This window comes from Ursus americanus, chromosome 9 (assembly GCF_024610735.1).
Source record: "Ursus americanus isolate L20-20 chromosome 9, mUrsAme1.1.p, whole genome shotgun sequence".
Classification (NCBI taxonomy): domain Eukaryota; kingdom Metazoa; phylum Chordata; class Mammalia; order Carnivora; family Ursidae; genus Ursus; species Ursus americanus.
The window spans coordinates 44,510,949-44,530,960 of NC_142135.1; the positions used below are offsets into that span (position 1 = coordinate 44,510,949).

Sequence of the window (20,012 nt, forward strand, 5' to 3'; positions counted from 1 at the left end):
TCTTATGTTTAATTATAGTCCCAAATGATTAATTTTCATACTTAAGAGGAAGTGAGAAGAACTTTAAGGCCTGACTTTGGTGTAAGGATGTACTTCAAACATACAAAATAATTCACAAACCACAAAGGGGAAGTTACAATTGTCAGAGGAATTTTATATTACAAGTGCCTATTTAATCTTAGGGTAACTGTTATGTATATATTCTCTTCTTAAAGTCCTAATGGGACCAGAGTGGCCATTCTCATATACTTGGAGAGAAAGACAAAAAAAGTCAAGTGAAGTGAAATATAAAATGACCCAGAATATAATCAGGATTTCCCAGGGTGAACAAAATCACCTAATTTTGGGTCAGTTGTATGAAATGACAATCGTTTAAAAATGTCTGTCTGGCTCTCTGAGAAGGAAATACTTAACAGAAAAGAAAAGTAAATGGAAAGAAACAATTAAGGTACTGTTTGTCCTTTTCTTTGATTAGGAACAACAAAAAACCCCAATGCAAACAGTATGTAAAGTGATCCTTATTTCATGTAACTCAATAAAGTCAAACAGCGACCCACAGATATATTTGAATTTAGGACCTTGGCAGATCTAGTTGGGTCCGTAAAAATAAAAAGATACAATGATAGGAAAAAGAGAAAATAATTTTTAGGACTCTAAATCAGTGGTTTTCTGTGTCTGGAAATTGAAAATTGATTCAAGAATTCAGCTAACATTCATAAAATAAAAATAATATAGTTCAAAATCATGGTCTCCAAGGAAATGCCATCTTTAAAAAACCACAGATTATTGACTGTAAGGTTTCTACCCTGCACTTGCTAGTTTTCTTTAAAAGCTAAGGCTCAGTATGTTTTGAAAAACAAAAGCTATCTCTCAAGCCCACCTGCTAATTTCCTAATCCTTATCCACATTTTTCAAGTGCAAATTTTCAAATCACTTGACAGAGACTTCGTTTGCAAGGTTTCTGAATAATGTTAGAGAATAACGTTATTTTTCCCTGTAAATTCTTGAGAATCAAAGTTAATGATTATATCCAAATACAACTGGGATTGCCACATGGCGGCTGTTACCATTTGTTTTCTCTATTTTCTCTTGGACCATTGCACTTCTTTGGCATTCACTATTATAAAAAATATTTAATTGCAGTTAAGGGAAAACACACATCGAGCCAGCCTATTTTTGAGGTAACGGTAGTTGGTTCTCTATGTTATGCATTTATTCTCCTTCTGTTGCCTCTATCGGAATGTAAGAACAAGTGTCACAGAGCTTCAGAGCAAAGGTAAACAAATCCTTGAATTGCCCACAGAGTTTGCCAAGTGTGGAGCAGCTGCTATCGGGGGACAGAATCACAGAATGTAGTTAAACAGAAATAGAATATTCAAAACAGGACATGAGCAGCAGGGCTGGCCTAGTAAAATAGGAAGGAATAGCAAATTCAACTTAAAAGCTCTCTCCCTCCCTAGGGCTTGCAGCTTGCCATCTTCTTCAAGGGTAGCCATTGCCCTTGAGATGCCTTTGGTGAACTGCAGTCCTCCCTTGTAATTTTCCAGTGAGAACACTCACAGCATCATCTGTCTCAGCACACCTATCTTTATTCTTTTCTCAAAGTGGTCATTGGTGTCTTAGCTCCTCTGCCTCAGGATTTTCAAGGGACTCATTACATTTTAGCAAAAGTTGCGGGAGACATGTAATCTCAGTTCAGAGAAGGTACTCAAACAGAGGAGCGGGATCAGAAAGAGGCTCCCTCCCTTCTGTCCTTGGCTCTCAGTCTGCAATTGACTTCATCAACCAGGACTAAATTCCAGGTCCTATACTACTGTTTTAGAGCTTATTTTCATTTCTTTGTACTTTAGTGTACATTTTAATGTGCTGCACAGAATGCTTGCTCAGGATGATGGCATTCATACCACTGGCTCTGGGGAGTGTGGGCTGCAAAGGACCCACAGCCCAGTCTCCCTCTGGGAACTACCCTGGACCCGAAGGGAGCTGCGATATCCCTCCCCCGGGACAACCTCCATACAATGACTGGTCCACTGTGGGGGTACAAAGACCTCATTTCCTCACTTAAAGGCCACTTCGAAGAGGTTTTTCCACTCACAGATCATCCTGTGGAATAGGCTGGAGGCTCTGTTGCATCTGCAGTATTGTTTGGCTTCTCTCTCTGCCCAATTCTGCTACCCCCATTTCATTACTGGTACTGTTCCTGAGAGCACTCCCCATAAGATTGCTGCAAGCAAATCTCCAAGTCAGGGTCTATGACCTAATATAGTTTTCCATGTAAACATATATGCTGTGAAGGCAGAGATTGTGTTTTATCTTTTTTATCTCTGAAAACTGGAAAACTTCCAAATTCTTCCAGTGGTGCTGTGGTTATGAATTGCAAATATTTGGTAAACCCTTCTTAGGCCTAAGTAACAGAATATAACTGCCTGCTTTTACCTGCCCATACATACCATTGAGTTGCTGAAAGGCAGAAGAGAGGAAAGGGGGGAAGTCCTTCCTTCCTTGATTATGCTACTTTTTAATTTCTCTCAACATGTATCTGACTTGGATGTAGTATTTTCCATCTGAACTATATTCTCTGATTGTTCATACATGCCTGAAGTTTTATGTATGTATGTATTGTTCTCTAGACCACTATTTTTATTCAGAATGTAGCTTGAATCCCTATATACGATCTCCAATCACTTTGCTCATGTTCTCTGATTTGGACTGACATATCAAACTAGGGGAGTTAAATATCGGGGTTATATGGTGCCACCTTCTAATTCAGTGCCCTACAGATATCACTAATCAATCATGGCTCCCAACCCTCTCACTCCATTTTGCATTTGGCAGCAGCCTCTGGTCCATGCCAACTGCTCTGGCCCTTTTGGCAGAATCCAGTTTTAACCCAACCTTGGTTATTTCCTATTTTTCTATCTAGGAAAGCAGCTGTCTATTTTCATGCCGTCTTTAATGCAAGGTGAAGGCAGCAACTACATTCATCCCACCTTCAGGAGCTATTCCAAGCACTCTAGAATTTGCTCCTTCCCATGACTTTCCAGCTTGAACTCCCAGGTGTCATCTTTTGAAACTGAGTCTCCCTCCTACTCAGGCTGCTGTTGACAGGGGCAGGCTGGGACCACCTGGAGAGACAGAGGAAGATTTCCATGCAGCTAATGACGTGTAACCTTCAGCAACTCTCACCTTGTGCTTTCCAAAGCCCTGAGAGTTTTTTTGGTGTGTGTGTGTGTGTGTGTAAAGTTTCAAAATTTAGACATTCTATGTATAATTTGTTAAGTCCTCTGCATCTTTCCAATTCTACTTTCCCTGCAAAGTAATCCTCCTCCTGTCAGGTGGCATTGGAATGACCACAGGCATTATTGGAATTCATTAATGGAAAGTTGAATTAGTAATATACTTAATTTGGGCTTAGTGCTATGAATTTGTGTGATTTAGAGCCACTTTCATGTATAGTGAAGTTATTGCTAGCTATGCTAATACAAGAATAGCTTCCAGAAATACTTATTCATCAGTGGGCAAAGCTGTAAGTGGAGAATTTGGTTCTTATCAGTGCCTCACCACAACAAAAGTGTACACAGCATTGTAGCATTCACAGTAATAAGACATATAAAGTTCTCAGAAGTCCTGCATTTGCTGGGCACACACTGGTGGCTGTCCTGCAAACACAGTATACATGTGTGTGCAGTCCCGTGTTTTATGCTTTCTAAGCATCAATAATAAAAAAACAACTTTTGATTATCCACGATGGAGGAAAAACTACATTATCATTTTTTATGTGAAATCTTTAAATACCATTATCATACAAAGAAGGAAAGAGCACACAGCCAAAAAAATGAGAAAAAAGTACTACAATGTGTATCAGCAGTTAATTAATAAAAACATCATGCTGTTTTGATTTTGTGATGTTTATTTGTCGGCATTTTAAAATTAGTAATTTTGTTGTGATTCCTTCTCTAATTCTAAATAAACATGTCCTCTTTATTTTATACTCAAAATATTGTGTTCTTTTCCTTAAAGAATTCTCACCCCAGTTGTATGACCTTCAGGCCCCATCAAACCAGGGTCCACCTCTGGAAGACTCAGAAGCTTCTTTGCACAGTGAGGCTCTGTATTCTGCAGAGACAAGAGGGTTTCCCACCTGGAGCCAAGTAAGCATGGTTTTTTTCTTGTCAATTTGAAACATGTGCATGGAATATTAGGGCAGGAAGAGACCAAAGATATAATCTAGCATGATATTGTTTTTCAGGTGGGGAAACTTAGGCTGAGCATGATCGCGGCTTTATCAAGTCTCTAAGACCTGTTTTAGCAGCTGACCTATGCAAAAGTGTACAGGCAGTTGCCACAGTGCCCGAGGACAATGGAAGTACCACTGGAATTCTTGAGAGGGTGCTGACAGAGAAAGTTCCACAAAATTATTTCAATTCCTTCACAGTCCAGGTGAGACTGGAGAGCAGAGCTGGACCCCTGGGTAAAGAAGCTCTCTGATGGGGGATAGTGCTCCTCCAAAAATGGAACTAGTGTTTTAAGAAATGATAGAAGTTAAGTTCTTAACCACTCCCAAGAAATTACAATCTTAAAGACTTTGATCTTTAGATTATGGGCAGATTTTTTTCTTTTTTCCTTTTTTTTTTTTTTAAGATTTATTAATTTATTTGAGAGAGAGAAAGTGAGTGAGCATGTGAGTGGGGGAAGGAGTGAGGGAGAGGGGGACAGAATCTCAAGCAGACTCCCCGCTGAGTGTGGAGCCCAACGCAGCGCTCTATCTCATAACCCTGAGATCATGACCCGAGCTGAAATCAAGAGTTGTATGCCTAACTGACTGAGCCACCCAGGTCCCCTTATAGGCAGACTTTTTTTTTTTTTTTAAAGATTTTATTTATTTATTTGACAGAGATAGAGACAGCCAGCGAGAGAGGGAACACAAGCAGGGGGAGTGGGAGAGGAAGAAGCAGGCTCATAGCGGAGGAGCCTGACGTGGGGCTCGATCCCAGAGGAGCCTGACGTGGGGCTCGATCCCATAACGCTGGGATCACGCTCTGAGCCGAAGGCAGACGCTTAACCGCTGTGCCGCCCAGGCGCCCCTATAGGCAGACTTTTAATCACTGGGTTTATTGTATGGTGCAATGAGTTCCCAAATGTAAAACTGTGATCTCACTCTTGATAAACTTCTCTAGTTAGCACTTTCACATTTATTTCATTTGGCATTTCTTTCTTATTCTGTCTCTTTCTGTCTCTCTGTGTGTCTCTCCATACTCACACCCTTTGGAATAGGTAGGACAGTGTTACGGGTGGAAAAATTAGCTAATAACAGGTCCAGAGTAGCTAATAACAGGGCAGAGTAGCTAATAACAGGGCAGAACTAAGATTAGAAATAAGGCCTCCTAACTTTCTAGAGTTTTCTCTTTATATCATAGGATCTCTAGGATTAACAAAAGAATCCTTGCTTTATTTGCTTTCATTGACTTGATAAAAGCAAATTCAGGTTTATGTAAGACCAGGTAATTGCCACCTGGTGTGATTGAAAAGAGGTCAGTCTTTCCCTGATGATAGGATTCTACCATCAATAACTCTTTCCTTTTATATTCAGCTTTCATATCCTTTTAACATCCCAAAGGTACACCTTAGAGAATAATTCCCAATGTCTTTGCGTGAATGGATTTGTATGCTTTATTTATTTCTTAGTTAAGTAAAGTAAGGAAAGAAGAGGAATATCATGACTTCCATTCCTCTCATAATCATAATTTTTGATACTCATAAATTATTTGAGTTACATTATAATTTACTTGTATTTTTCTTTATCATTGAATATAATCGGAAGAACATTTTAATGGTCATACTGATGATTTTCAGAATCACATCATTTGATCCATGCAGCAAATCACTCATTATATAATGTTTCGGTCAATATAGAGTTTTTCTTTGATATGTATTCATGTCAAGAATTTTCTTGTTAATAGTTAGAGTCATTATAGCAACTCTCATTTGTATAGTTTTTATGTAATGAGATTGCAAAGCACTAATGCTTCCACAAGCTCATTTGGTCCCCCTGACAACCTGTGGAAAGAGCAGGGAAGGGATTACTCTCAGCATTTGGCAGTCAAAGAAACAGGTCCAGAGTAAGTTCTTTGCCTATAGCAAGGAAGTGGCAAGACGGATACTCAAAATTCTGACTTCAAGGCAGTCAGTTGTGCTTAAGGTGTTGTGCTTTACTTACGGAACTTTTTGCATTTCTGATGTAAACCGTAGGCTCTACACAGCAAAATTTGCACGGAATGGCAAAACATGATTAATTTTATCATTAAATGAGAGCCAGAGTGACTCAAAATAGAATAGATGGCTCACAAATTTCAGTGAAAGTGCTCAGTACCCCAGAGAGTGTACACCATCAATAAATGTAATGGAAAGTGGTAAGGCAACTCTGCAAAACAATCCCACCTGTGAAACATGAGGTTAAAAGAGGGGAGGGGTCTTCCTCATTGATGATAGATTAATGATTCTATAGTATAGCTTTCTTCATTTTATGTACTCCAATGCTATTGAAAAGAACAGGAGCAGACTCATTCTCTTCATAACTTAGTCGTTTTTTATTTTCTTTTTACAATGCACTATCTCTAGGAAAGCCATCACCATTGATCATCTGGCACTTACATATTTTGTTATATCCTGTTGTAATCAGTATGCTGACTTCAATAACAGATAGTAATAGGATCTTGTTATATGGTGGTTTAAAGCCTTCAATTTTTTTGATTGATGATTTTACTTATTGCTACTATTTTGAAATACTTGTAACAGTTTATTAGATTTTTTATCTTATCATTGACCACTCTTGCTATAGATAAACTCTAAATCAAAAGCAGAAAGAAATACAGGCTGTGTTATCTGTATCATGTTTAGAAATGCCCAGTTCCCTTGTATTAATGTGTTATTCTCTATGACTCAAATTTCATGCTACAAATATTTTTTGCCATGTCCTGGACACAAACAATTTTATATTTTATCTATTTTATAAATCTTGTCTTTTTTTTTCCCAAGAGAAGGGTCTCCAGGTATTTTTTTCCATTATTTATAATTTATTTGCATATTTGTTTGACCTAATGTGTTTGTGTATATTTATATATATGTAAAGTGGTTGCAGAATTACTGACTTATACCCCAGTGAGAAACAAATTCACCAACTTAGTACTGTGTTTTTATATAGTTCTTTTATGTTTAGCTTTATAGTCAAATCACTGTTTTGCAAACTTACTTAGGTCAGCTCCTTTCTTACCTACTCCCTCCTGTTATGTTATTCATGTACTTATGTTATTCATACACTTAAATTCCTTTGTCACAGACTGCATTCTATTTTAGATTCCTTTTATATCTGGGCTGATTTTTAAAAATTTACACAGAGTAAAATTTACTCTTTGTGAAATATGTTTCCATGAAGGTTGAGAAATGTATGGAGTCATGTATCCACTATGACAGTTCCCTAAAGAGCAGCTCTCTCATCCTCAAAATTCCCTTATGCTGCCTCTTTGTAATTTACTGTCCTCTCATACTTCCTAAGCCCCTAGAAGGCACTGATGTTTTCCACCTTTACAGTTTTACCTTTTCCAGAATGTCATATAAATGGAAACAGACCCTATATAGCCTTTCATTTAGCAAATGCATTTGAGATTCTTCTATGTTGTTTCTTGAATCAGTAGCTTATTCCTTTTTAATGCTGAGTAGTATTCCATTGCATGGATATAACACAGTTTATTTACCCATCTTAAAAGACATCTGAGTTATTTCTGGTTTGGGGCACTCATGAATAAAGCTATTGTAAATATTCACATACTGATTTTTGCATGAGTGTATGGTTTCATTTCAGTAGGGTAGCTACCCAGTAGTAGCATTGCTAGGTCATATGGTAGGTGAATATGAACTTTGTAAGAAACTTCCAGTGGTTTTCCAAACTGGAAACCAACCAAAGTGACTGGACCATTTTTCATTGCTGCTAGCAATATTTGAGAATGCATTCCTCATAAATGAAAGTGATATGAAAATTAAATGTAAAAAAGAATTAAAAACTGTAAACTGTGAAGGGTTATACAAATAAGTGATTATTTCCCCAATTGGTCATTTTGTCTTAATGTCCGTATGGACTGTGACCATATGGGGAAATGTCAACTGGCAGAGAGCCTGGTTTAATCAGAGTCAACCAGGAAGATAAAGATAAGTGTTTTAAACATCTGGCATGCTGTGTGTGAGAACCTCCTGTATCAGAATTTCCTGGAGCATGAGAGACAGTCTACAAGTGGACAATGATTATACTCTATATAAAAATAGAATTCTGACCTACAACCTGTAACAACCAGCCTAAAAAGCCGACCTACTACATAGAATAACTAGTGAGGAAGTCAGGCTAGTATCTGTATCAAACAGCCCAGGAAGCCAAATAATGACCCCTGTAAACAATTAATCCCTAGTGGCCAGGACTTGATTAATAACTGACAGTGTCCTAATTTTTGCCTCTGCTTCCAATTTAGGATTAATGGGAGAAAGCCAAATATGTACCTCTAGCACGTCATATTGGATGCCCCACTTCTCCTTCACCTGTCTGCATCTTCCCCATGCCAACAGTCTTCAATCTGGTCATATTTGATATCTTAGTCTTTGGGGCTGTTATAACAAAAATACCATAGACTGGGTGGTTTAAACAATAAACATTTATTTCTCACATTTCAGGAGCCTGGAATCAAGGGTTTCACAGTTTCGGTGTCTGGTGAGAGCCTGGTTCATAGGCAGCCTTATTGCTATGTCCTAACATGGCAGAAGGGTTAAGAAATAAAAGCTTTTGAGTTCTCTTTCATAAACATTCCATCCTCACGATCTAATTCCCTCCCAAAGACCCTACCTCCTATTACCATGACATTGGGAGCTGAGATTTCAACATTTGAATCTGGGTGGGGGTAGGGGGTGGGTTGCGGGGGGGGGGGGGGCGGGCATGCACAGAGATTTAGTCCATAGCACCTGAAACCCTCTTTTCCCCCCACACACTGTAAAGGCTTTCTGCTTCTCTGCCTGTCTCTGCCAAATGCAAGAGATGGGGCCAACTCCCTTGTTATAGCAAGCTCTGAATAAGTAGCCTTTGCTTGCTCTCATTTGGTGTTCTTCGTTTATTTCCACAGGTGCTTTTTAAAAATTTATATTCCTAGGCCCTACTCCAGACCCATTGAATCAGAATTACTGAAGAAGAGGCCCAGATGTCTGCATTTTAAAGAAGCTCCCCAGGGTGATCTTTTGCATATGAAATATGAGAATATTGCACCTAGTGCCACCCTACAGAACTTCCTCCTAAATTTTGCCTTGTTTGATATTTTTATAAATATTTGGATGAATATATGGATGTGCTGATCAGATCTATGATTGCCATAAAGGTAGGAAAGTTAGTTAATGTGGTAGACATCAGAAGCCAAATGAATTTTGACGTAAAAACCTGGAAATGTGGCTGAAATTTAAGATTAAATTTTATAGGAGCTCATGTGACACTGCTAGAGTTTAATTTTGTGTCTATTTATCTACGTACTATGCATATCTGTGTACACATGTACATGCAGAGGCTGGGCAGTGTTTGATTCATGGACCTATACATGAGACTGACCTAGTGAGTTGACAGAGCTTTTAAAATTTAGTATAATGAACAGATTTATAATTGCAAAATTTATTAAAAGAATAATTTCCTTGTATCCTGTGCTCATTCGATGATCTGGAGTATTATGCCTAGCTTGGGGTCCATATTTTAAGAAAAAACAATGTCTAAGGAATAGTTTTCAAAATAGCTCAACCAAATGATGGTATTTACTCATCGTTTAGAAGAATGTTACCCGAGATTCAAACTTCTGTTATTTAGCCATAATTCAGAATTTCACATTTATATCAATTGTCCATTCCTTTGTGATATTTCTGTAAGATGTTCTAAAGAGATTTCACTTACATTCTATACTCAAGAGAGTTTAAAATGAATATTATACAATCTTGTAATTCTACAGGTGGGATGTGAGTACAAAAAAAATTAATGTGCATTTTTAATGTGAAAATATCCAGGATTTTATCAGATTGACTGCGGGAGACTTGAGTTGTGCATCTGTTATAGCTCTGACACTTTTCTTTCAACAGCCAAATGAATCTTACAATAGAGGTTTTGAATTTTCAAATTTGCCTACTTTCTAAGGCTAAAATATAAAAAAATATATGTAGCCTGCGATTTGGTTTTTATATTATTTCATTCTCTCATTCATTCATGCGTTTCTTCATTTTTGCATTCGTGCTTCTGTTCAATAAATACAAAGCACTTCCTATCGTGTGTGCTATACAATGACTAGCAAGCTATAGCACTTCATGAAAGAAAATTCAATTGAATGAGGAAGGCAAGACATTCAACCACATGATTGGCACGTGATGGGGAGGGGGGTTCTTCACATGTACAGTATCCTTGATTTGTCTTTAGTCTAACCCTTTGTGTCTAATGTAGTAGTCTAGCCACATATGTCTATTGAGCACTTGAAATGTATCTACTTCAGACTGAGATGAACTGTAAACACCAGATTTTGAGGACTTAGTACCAAAAAAATATGAATTATCTCATTGATGTTTTGTATTGATTGCATGTTAAAATTATAATATTTTAATATATTGGGTTAAGATAAAATATAAAATTACTTTCTCCTGTTTCTCTCTACTTCTTAAAATCTGGATCCTAGAAAATTTAAAATTACAAGTGTAGCTCTTAATATGTTATTTTTAGTGCTTCTCCTTTTAAGGCAATGTTAATGTTTATGAGCTCAGGTTTGGGTATTAAAAGTACATTCATGTTTACATCCCAGCTCCCCAATTCACTAGGGCAGTAGTGAGACTTAATTGGGAGTGTGATAACAATAACAATAATGGTAAGGATCATTAATGCTTAAGGCAGCATTTACCAAATGCCAGACCCAGCTAAATGCTTTCCATACATTAATATGTTTAGTTCTTACAAGATCCTTCAGGTCCTTTTCACAGATGAGGAAACTGAATCACAAAGAGATTAAGTGAAAATATGTTGAAGTGCTTAGAAGAGAAACTGGTAATCGTTTTTATTGTAATCATTTTGTTATATCCCCATTCCTGGGTTAAGCAGGATGTTGAGAATAATGGCTGACACTACTGGCATGGCGGGAGGTAACAACAGTTCACAGACTGACAAGGTGTGTAGAGAGGAGAGGTTAGATTAAGAATTTGCTGCAGTAAGTGTCATAATTAACAAATGCTACAACAGTGGTTTTCAGAGAGGGTGATTTTGTGGTATACCTGACAACGTATGGAGACAGGTCTGTTGTCAAAACTAAGGGGGTACTACTGGCACCTAGTGGGTAGAGACCAGGGATGCTGCTAAACTCCTGTGATGCACAGGATAGGCCCTGACAAGAGAGAATGATCTGGCCTCAAATGTCGGTAGTGTTGAGGTTGAGAAATCCTGCACAATAAGGGTGAGAAAAAGAAAGGATGGCAGAAGGTATAGAAAGATGGAAGGAAAGGAGGTAAGAAGGAAGGAAAAAATGAAGGAAGGGAGAGAAGTAAGAAAAAGTTAATATATATTCATTTTTCCAGTTTTGGTCATGGCTTTCTCGGAAAGATGAGAACAAAGCAGTATTATGATTCACAGTAATATAAACCACAGCAAAAGTTTACAGATTTATTATTTCAGTACAATCCTTGGCAAAGTTAGAGTAGGGGCAGTGAGGCAGGGTCCATCTCCAATGACTTTTTCACTCCCTATAGAGTGATAACCCTGGGGCCATTTATCCCTGGCCAATGGCAGGCTAATAAGACAATCAGTTCATCTGATCTTGTGGTCTTTTCTTTCCCCCGTGTTAAGCAGTGCATCATCAACCAATCTCTTAACTCAACTGTTTTTCTGAGTATAATTTTGAAGATTTCTTCAGTGCAGAATTGGACTACTTTCTTTGGTTTAGATGAGATTTGGGGAGTAAACTGTGAACTGGAAAGAGAGTGATACAGGGTTTTGGTTGTGAACCGTTAGTTTATCCCTATTTAGTGAGTTTTGCATAATGACTTCAAGTGATGACTATATCCTAGGGCTGGGAGGTCATCTCCCTCTGAGGGCAAATGCCTGAAAGCAAAAATGGTCCCAAAACAATTTTTCAAAGAAGTCCCAAATAAGGCTGTTTTGGCTTTGAGAGAGTACTTAAGAACTTTATAAAATGTAAAAATTTAAACACTAGGGAGAATTCATTGTTTATAATGTTTAAAATTACATACTCTGTAATCTTTTTAGCCATAAAACTCTTCCCCTTAATGGTAATTTATGAGTGCTATTTCAAAAGTAGATCATTATATTGGTTTTTCTCTATATGTGCAACTCTAATTGAAAATAGGAATCAATTGTATTAAAACACATGGATTTTCTATTGGCTTATTTTTCAGGTGTCACAGACTTTATCCCTATAAATATGTAGCTCTATACAAAACTGAAAATAATAAATAGAAACTTCCATCCTGTTTTACTAGGATGCTTTTCTAATGTCAAGCACTGGTGTGTAACATATTTAAAGGGCAGTCATGAGGCAGAGAAGTGGAATGAAGTCCACCACATATGGTGGATTTTTCATCGAAAAACTTTGCAGTGGCACCAAGGAATAAACACAGTGAGTAAGTAAACACATTATGAGTCATTTATACTTTAGAATAATAAGTAGTTTTTACAAAAGAATGAGGTTGCGCTGTATGCCCTGACACAAGTAAAAATTTCAAGACATTGTTAAATTGAAAACCACAAGTTGCAGAGCAACTTGTAAAGATGATTTATTTATGAAAAAAAACCCCAAAGATACATATGTATAAGTATACACATATGTATGCAAATGTATACAATAGGAATAGAACAAAAGGCTGAACACAAAGCATGGACAATGGAGAGGGAGAGGACATGGAGTTGTGAGTATGAAGTGCAAGGAACCTCTGGATTTATTCTGAATATATCTGTTTTTATTTGAATTTTTTATATAAGAATATAATCACGTATTATCGACATTAAATAGTGAAATGTTATTAATAACGGCAAAAACATCTTCTTTTTGTTTTCTTGTTTTCATCATCGCCCATGTCTGGTTTTAGTTTGGGAAGGCAGACACACACACACACACACACACACACACGACTCCTTTGTATGTCTAGAAATTACAGCTTTCCTGGAAATCTTCATTTGCTCCTTGGAAACTTTGAATGCAAAGTTGTTTGGGATACATTCTTCAATCAAGACTTGTGAGGAAGTCTTGATTTCTGCTTGCATAGGGAACATATTTAAAAGAAACACTTTTGTTTTTGCTTTTGTTTCTGCATAAAGTGTGAGGATGGGAAAGTGCGCTAGAACAAATTTAACAGTCTAGGAAGTTGGCACAACTGCAATCAATTTTGAGCAAAATGAGACTTAAAGTGTAGCAGTGTTATGGTTTACCCTGTGTTTCATTCAGTCCTGTGCGGCCTGACTTCACCACTCCCCTCAGAGGACCTTGGGACTAAGAACTTGGACTTGGGCTCTGTTGTTACCCATGCCCAAAAGGCTTGTTTGCTGACTCCTGAAGTGGTGGTATTTTGCTTGTGAACCTGGCAAATAAAAGACCATGGAGAGCACTGAGTCATAAGACAGGGTTTCTTCAGATGACTTTCAAGTCGTCTGAAAAAAAGTACTATATTATTGCTAGATGGACAAGTTACTGCTCTTAGAAACTTAGCTCTTTATATATTTATGTCTGTCATAAATTTACGGCTTTTAAGCTTAGCCCTGGTAACAGTGCACAAGATTCTCTGCACTGAGAGATTACCCTCCTCCCTTCCCTGTCCATACAGAGAAGAAAAGAGCCCTGCTGTTATTTCCTAAATCCTCTGTGGGAGATGGACAAGTAGGTTAGTGGAACAGCAATGGAGGAGGAGCTAAACCCTGGGTTCCTGCTTTAGTTATACAACCATGAATATATTACCTAACCTCTGTGAGTCTCAATTTCCTTATCTTTAAGGTGGGATTAATAACTCCTTTGCTTATCTCACAGGATATCAGGGAAATAAATGAGATCTGTGTGGACACATTTTATAAGGAGGAGCTCCTTTTATATATCTCAATATCTGAATTCAACAGATTGTTTTGTAATTATCTCTTTGAGTTGTATCCCCCACTGATTTTAAGATTAGAGGCTGTATCTTGTATAGTATGTTTGCATCCTTAGTCTGACACATAGTAACCATTTAATAAATATTTCCTGAAAGTTTGCCAATTATTGGAATATAATCTAATGGAGCCTCAAAGTTGTGGAGTATAAAACTCCAATGAAACAATTTTGGAGTAGGACCATTTAATTTTTTCCAAAAGGGTGTACAGGAGGACAAATTTCCTTTTCTACAGGATTTCTTACTTCTTAAGAGAACTTGGCATAATATGACCTGATTGTGGTGAAAAAGGAATATAAAATTATTACCTTAGTTTATTTGTATTTATTTAGCTCAGTTGATTATAGCGCTTTCCAATGTTTTTCACATCATGGTGTGCATAGAAAATGACAATGTTTGTATGGCACAGAGAATATTTAGAGAGTTTCAAATAGTGCCAAAGGATGTGGACTCTGCATGCCTTCACTCCTCCCGGCCATCCTGAGGGTTAAGAAAGAACCAGAAACTGTGTTTTGTCACTTGCAACCATTAACGACAAAGCAGTTAAGATACTCCAGGTTAGAGCATATACTGGATTGCATACTGTCCCCTCAAATTCATGTCCACCCAGAGCCTCAGAATTTGGAAATAAGATCTTTGCATATTTAATTAGTTAATCAGAGGGAGAACTCTACATGATGGCAGAGGCTATCAGAGATTTGAGTGATGTACCTACAAAACAGGGAATACCAAGAATTGCTGGCAACCACTGGAAGCTAACAAGAGGCATGAAACAGATTCACCATCACCTTCCTTCCTCCAGAAGGAACCAAATTTGCCCATACCTTGATTTTGTACTTCTGGCCTCTAGAACTGTGAGGAAAAAAAAATCTGTTGTTTTTAAGCCACATAGTTTATGGTAACTTGTTATGGCAGCCCTAAGAAACTAATATGGAGCATAATACAAAATAATCCAAGGTCATGGATATTTTTTGGGTTTTGGTTTTTTATTTTATTTTATTTTTTGATCATGGATATTTTTTGAAATGCAAGACCAAGTTTGCCAATGTCTGCCTGGCCATGCACCAATAACAAAAGAATCCATGGTTGCCTTTCATTACAATAATTTATAAAATACATTTCATCTGACACACAACAGGATCCACAGTATAAACCCAGTGGTGTTGTGAAAATGCCTTAGATAATTGTTTCTCAAAGTCTGGTTTTCAAAACAGCAACATCAGTAGCATCCGGGAAGAAGTTTAGAAAGAAAAATTCTTGGCCCCTCCTAGACCTACCGAATCAGAAACTGAAGATAGGGCCCAGCAGTCTGTGGTTTAAAAATCTCTCCAGGGGATTCTAAGTTTTGACCCCCTTGGAAAATTGTCATACCTGTTGGAATAGAGAGAGATTGAACTCAACTTTGCTGAAACAAAAGATGGGAGCATTTTTAAGTGCTGGGGTGAGTTAGTAGAAAAGTATTGCAGGATATTAGGGGGAGGTTGGTCAATGTGACTAGACCATCTGTATGTGCTATGTGGTACCTAGTGGAAATTAGGCTCCCATCTTCCCATAGAGACTGGAATAGAAAGGCACTACCTTACTTGATGATTATGTTTCAAAGGGATGTTTCCCAGGTTTTTGAGGAACGTATTACTGGGATGTGATACTGACAAGAGGCTGGAAGAAAATTATTTATATCTCAAAGTGGCAGAGTAAGAATTTCCAATTGCAAATTTTCTAAAGTAAATGATCTAAGAGAAGGGAGGTCAAAGTTAAAGTCAGGAAGAAACCTGCCTAAGCTGAGGGGAAATTAAGATGACCTTGATCAGTTGCCCTCTGAATTTTTTCCCCACATGAACATTAAAATCAACTTGTCAAGGTACAGAAACACCCTGTTTGGGTTTTTATGACATTGCAAACTTAATTTAGGAAGTACTGATTTTTTTTCATCAAAGGACATGGTCTTCCATTTTTTCAAGTCTCCTTTCATATTCATATTTTTCAGTAAATTTTGATGATGTTTTATTTCTGTCCTATACAATTCTAAGAGACTTTATTCCTGGATGCTCAATATTTGGGGCATAGTATTTTTTTTCATTATATTTTTGTCAAAGATCATTCTGGTGTATTGGAAAATTATTTATTTATTTTTTGTTACTTTTACTGAACTCTTTTAATTTGTAAATATTTCCATTAATTATCTTGAATTTCCTAGGGAGATAATGATGTCTGAAAATAATGGCATAGCGACATTCCATTTCAATGTTATGTCTTTTATCTTATAGGTGAAACAGAAGAAATAGAGATTCAACTTGTTGATTTCTAGTAAGTGATAGATCTGAGATTTTAAGTATTCCTTAATTCCAGATTGTTTGCTTAGGTTATACTCACATTCAACTGTTCTTCAGGATTTATTTTTCCAGATACATTTATTAGTTCTCTAAGTTTTTATGTCATTATGTATATTAGATTCAATATGTGTAGGTGACTCTTTGAAAAAGTAACACAACGAGGTATATGTATCTTGTCAGTGAATCCTGATAATTGATTGGAAGAAACAACAGAAAAAGATATAATTGTTTCACTCAAATAGCCTAGTGGTTTGTTGGGTATATAAGTATTTGATGACTGATTAATACATCACCTGTCTCCAACCCCCACATCTACTGCCAAAGTTTCAAAAATTTGTGGAAAGATGCAATTATGTAATATGCATGCACATGAAATTAATATAGTGTTCATAAATATTAAAGCCTTTATAATATAGGTTATAGGAGGATTGACCAGAAATATTCAGCTCATCTTCAGGTTGCTTTAATATTTTTTGTAGGCTGGTTGCCATGATGACTAATATGGTACAACTATACAGTTATGCATTAAATATCATGGAAATGTGCATCTGCACTGGATTTTCCTTTTTTCTTTGTTGCTTTGTTTCTAAAGTGCTGAGTTCTGCTAAAAGTTTTGGATTGAAATCAAATCTGGAAAGCTTTGGCAATGTTGCTGAAATGATATCCCAGTATATAATCCTTTAATGAAATAAGTATAGAGGACTGATTGATTTATGGAGCAATTTTTTGCATCATTACCTGTCTTGATTGTATACAAAATGTTTTTTATTCTCACTGTTTTGAAAGAACCATTTTAATTTTAATATGTTTATTTCAAAATCTGATATCTTAGTTGGCAACAGGATTAAATCTTACAAAAGTTTTTATGCACAATTCTTCTGAAACCCAAGAAGATGTTTATTAATTTTCAGATACTTTAATTGTATTGTGTAAATATGGCATTTAACTAAAATATACTTCTTTTGCCTGACTATCTGCTCTGTAAGAACAAAGCTGGGTTTTCTGTTGCTTAATCTAATTTAAACTGATGTGGCCATAATCATTTTTTTAAAGCATATGTTAAAAAATTCTTCCAGACTCACAGAATATGCCCATCATAGTGATGTTTTATGTTGCATTTTAGAGTTTAATTTTTAAACTATAACGTAATTTCAAATGAGTATTATTCCCAGAACGAAATTGTAAGAACTACCTTTTTATCTATCATGTTCCTTAACTTGCTGGCATGGTTGGAATTTTTAACACTGACCATGTGGCTTTGATGAAGCTTTAAAATATAATACTGCAGTTTGGAAAAGACAAGGTAGTTCTCTTCATGGCATCTGCTGAGTAACCCTTGTCTCTGACGACTCATTGAATAAATATTACAATTCATAGAAACCTTAAGCATTCAATACACACATCTGAGTTTTGGTCCTATTTACCTTCATATTTTAGGTGAGCCTAGAAAAAAGCGAACTGAAATCTGTGTTAATATAGCTCTCAGGAACTGTTTTGGTTGATTTCCCAAAGTCAGTCAGAATCAGTTCAATGAAAGAGCAAAGTCAAACCAATAATTTGTCATCAAGCAAACCTTACAAGAGCAATCCTGATACTGAACTCTTTTCCCTTTATATCTGGTTGGACTTTAGACCTAGCCTTGGTATAACCTTATATTTGTACCGAAGACGATTAGAATTTCTAGACTGTGATTGCATCTAAGAAGGTTGTACCAGACACTGTACCATGCGTATTACATATCTGTGATCTAATTTAACCCTCACAACAGCCCTGTAAGTCATATATTATTACCATTTAAATTGATCAGTAAACAAGTTCAATGAAGTTGACAGACTTGCCTATTATCACATGAGGGAATGACAGAGCCAGGATTAGAACCTAAGTTTGACTCTAAAGCTGTGTGCTCTTTTCCTGTGTTGTATCAGAATTTTGACTACTTGTTTCTAGTCTGTAACTAAACATTCAGTAGGTGACTTTTTTACTTTTTCTAAATATAAAATAAAATTAAAGTCTGTGAATGATTTAAAAGAAAAATATGTTTAAATCTATGTCTGTCAAATAAAGATATTGCTTGGCATCATTCAGAAACCTTGTCAGAATGTTCTCAATTCTGATGTCTGAGTCACTGCCAAGAATAAAAACGTGAGTTTCAGGTTTAATCTCTATGGGTATCACAATATAGCCTCAAGATCAAATTAATGAATAATGGCAAAATAGACACTTTATCTCATACTGTATAGAATAAGACACATTCCTAAAGGGTCAGCAGTGCCATTTGTTATAGGCAATAGCTTCCAAAAATTCCCAAACATTTCACATTTCAACCATTATTTCTTGAAAACATGCTATTTCTTGTGTATGTTAAGTGAATGAAGGTCCTTAAAAAAATCTCTCATGAACCATTCCGTCAAATTTTACCTTAAAAGCTGGCAACTTTCCTCTCAACCAGAATATGCTTAGAGAAGTTTTGAGAACAGATAACTCACACTGCAGAATCTGTGCAACTCTCTCTTGGGAAGATAATTTTACTGCTTACTAACCACCTGAATTGCGTCATTGGTGAGCTCAATGGACATCAATACAGTTTTCTGGATTCTCGCACATTTTTGTAAAGGAACGGACATAGAATAGTTGTAGGCTGATTATCTTGCATCGTTTCAAGGTCATTGTCTTTGTACAGTCTAGGTACACAGCATCATGAGCGACTTATATACTCATTAGTCATTGAACTCTATTTGCCAAACATGTGAATGATTTTTGTAGCCAACAGTGTGTCAGGTACATTTGTGGGTTATCCCTAACATTTAACATCTTATTTACTTCCTTTGTTTTTTATAATGATTTATCAAAGATGAGCTCTGAGAGACATGCATGTTTTTGATTGTTAGTTGAGTTTTAGATTCATATTTGATTGTGGGGCAGCTGAGGGTATACTTGTGTGTGCAGAGGGCTATGGATAGGTTCAATTAAGGTCATGTGTGATGCTTTAGTTGATCTTTCACTTATTCTCTTGTTTTCTTCACCATTTATTATAGCATAATCTCAGAACATATTCTAATTTCTCCAAATATAGGAAGAAAACCTGACTAAATGAAGTCTTTTTTGCTAAGACTGGAAGAAGTTTATTAGGAGAGATGGACTGACTAATTTGAGTTTCTGTTTCTTTGAAAGCAACTATTTCATTGAACAGTTACCTTCTCCCCTTAGCAAACTTCCAGGTCATCTCTACCTTTTTACAAAGTTCCAGCAATTTTATGGCAGTCATCGAACTACAAGGCACTATTTTACTGAGGCGTTTTATGTGATAATGCTACCTCTTGAAAATGAGGCTTCCTGTTACAAAAAAAATTTTTTTGATCTTTACCAATCTAACAAATATATTATGAGAATAAGATGCTGTATGAAAGAGTTATAACACTCTATTGATATTTGACATCTTTGTTTGTTGATAAATGCTAAAAGGGAAAAAATCCTATCTTTTATCCATAA

At 36.5% G+C, this 20,012-nt stretch overlaps 1 protein-coding gene across 10 annotated transcripts in view; it reads left to right on the forward strand.

The window, feature by feature from the left end:
• LOC123797905 (uncharacterized) overlaps positions 1–20,012 on the forward strand; it is a 242,911-nt gene that overhangs the window by 196,073 nt on the left and 26,826 nt on the right. For 7 of the 10 annotated variants that reach the window (XM_087864761.1, XM_087864757.1, XM_087864759.1 and 4 more), the window contains 2 exons: positions 4,021–4,151; positions 4,250–4,440. Coding sequence is in view for 1 of the 10 variants with exons in the window: in XM_087864769.1 (XP_087720895.1) it covers positions 4,021–4,151; positions 4,250–4,297 (179 nt within the window). In the remaining 9 variants the exon portion in view is untranslated. Of the gene's footprint in view, positions 1–4,020; positions 4,152–4,249; positions 4,441–8,715; positions 8,916–9,158; positions 10,327–16,457; positions 16,498–20,012 lie in introns of those variants that run through there. The other 3 variants (XM_087864758.1, XM_087864764.1, XM_087864763.1) reach the window with 3 other exon arrangements.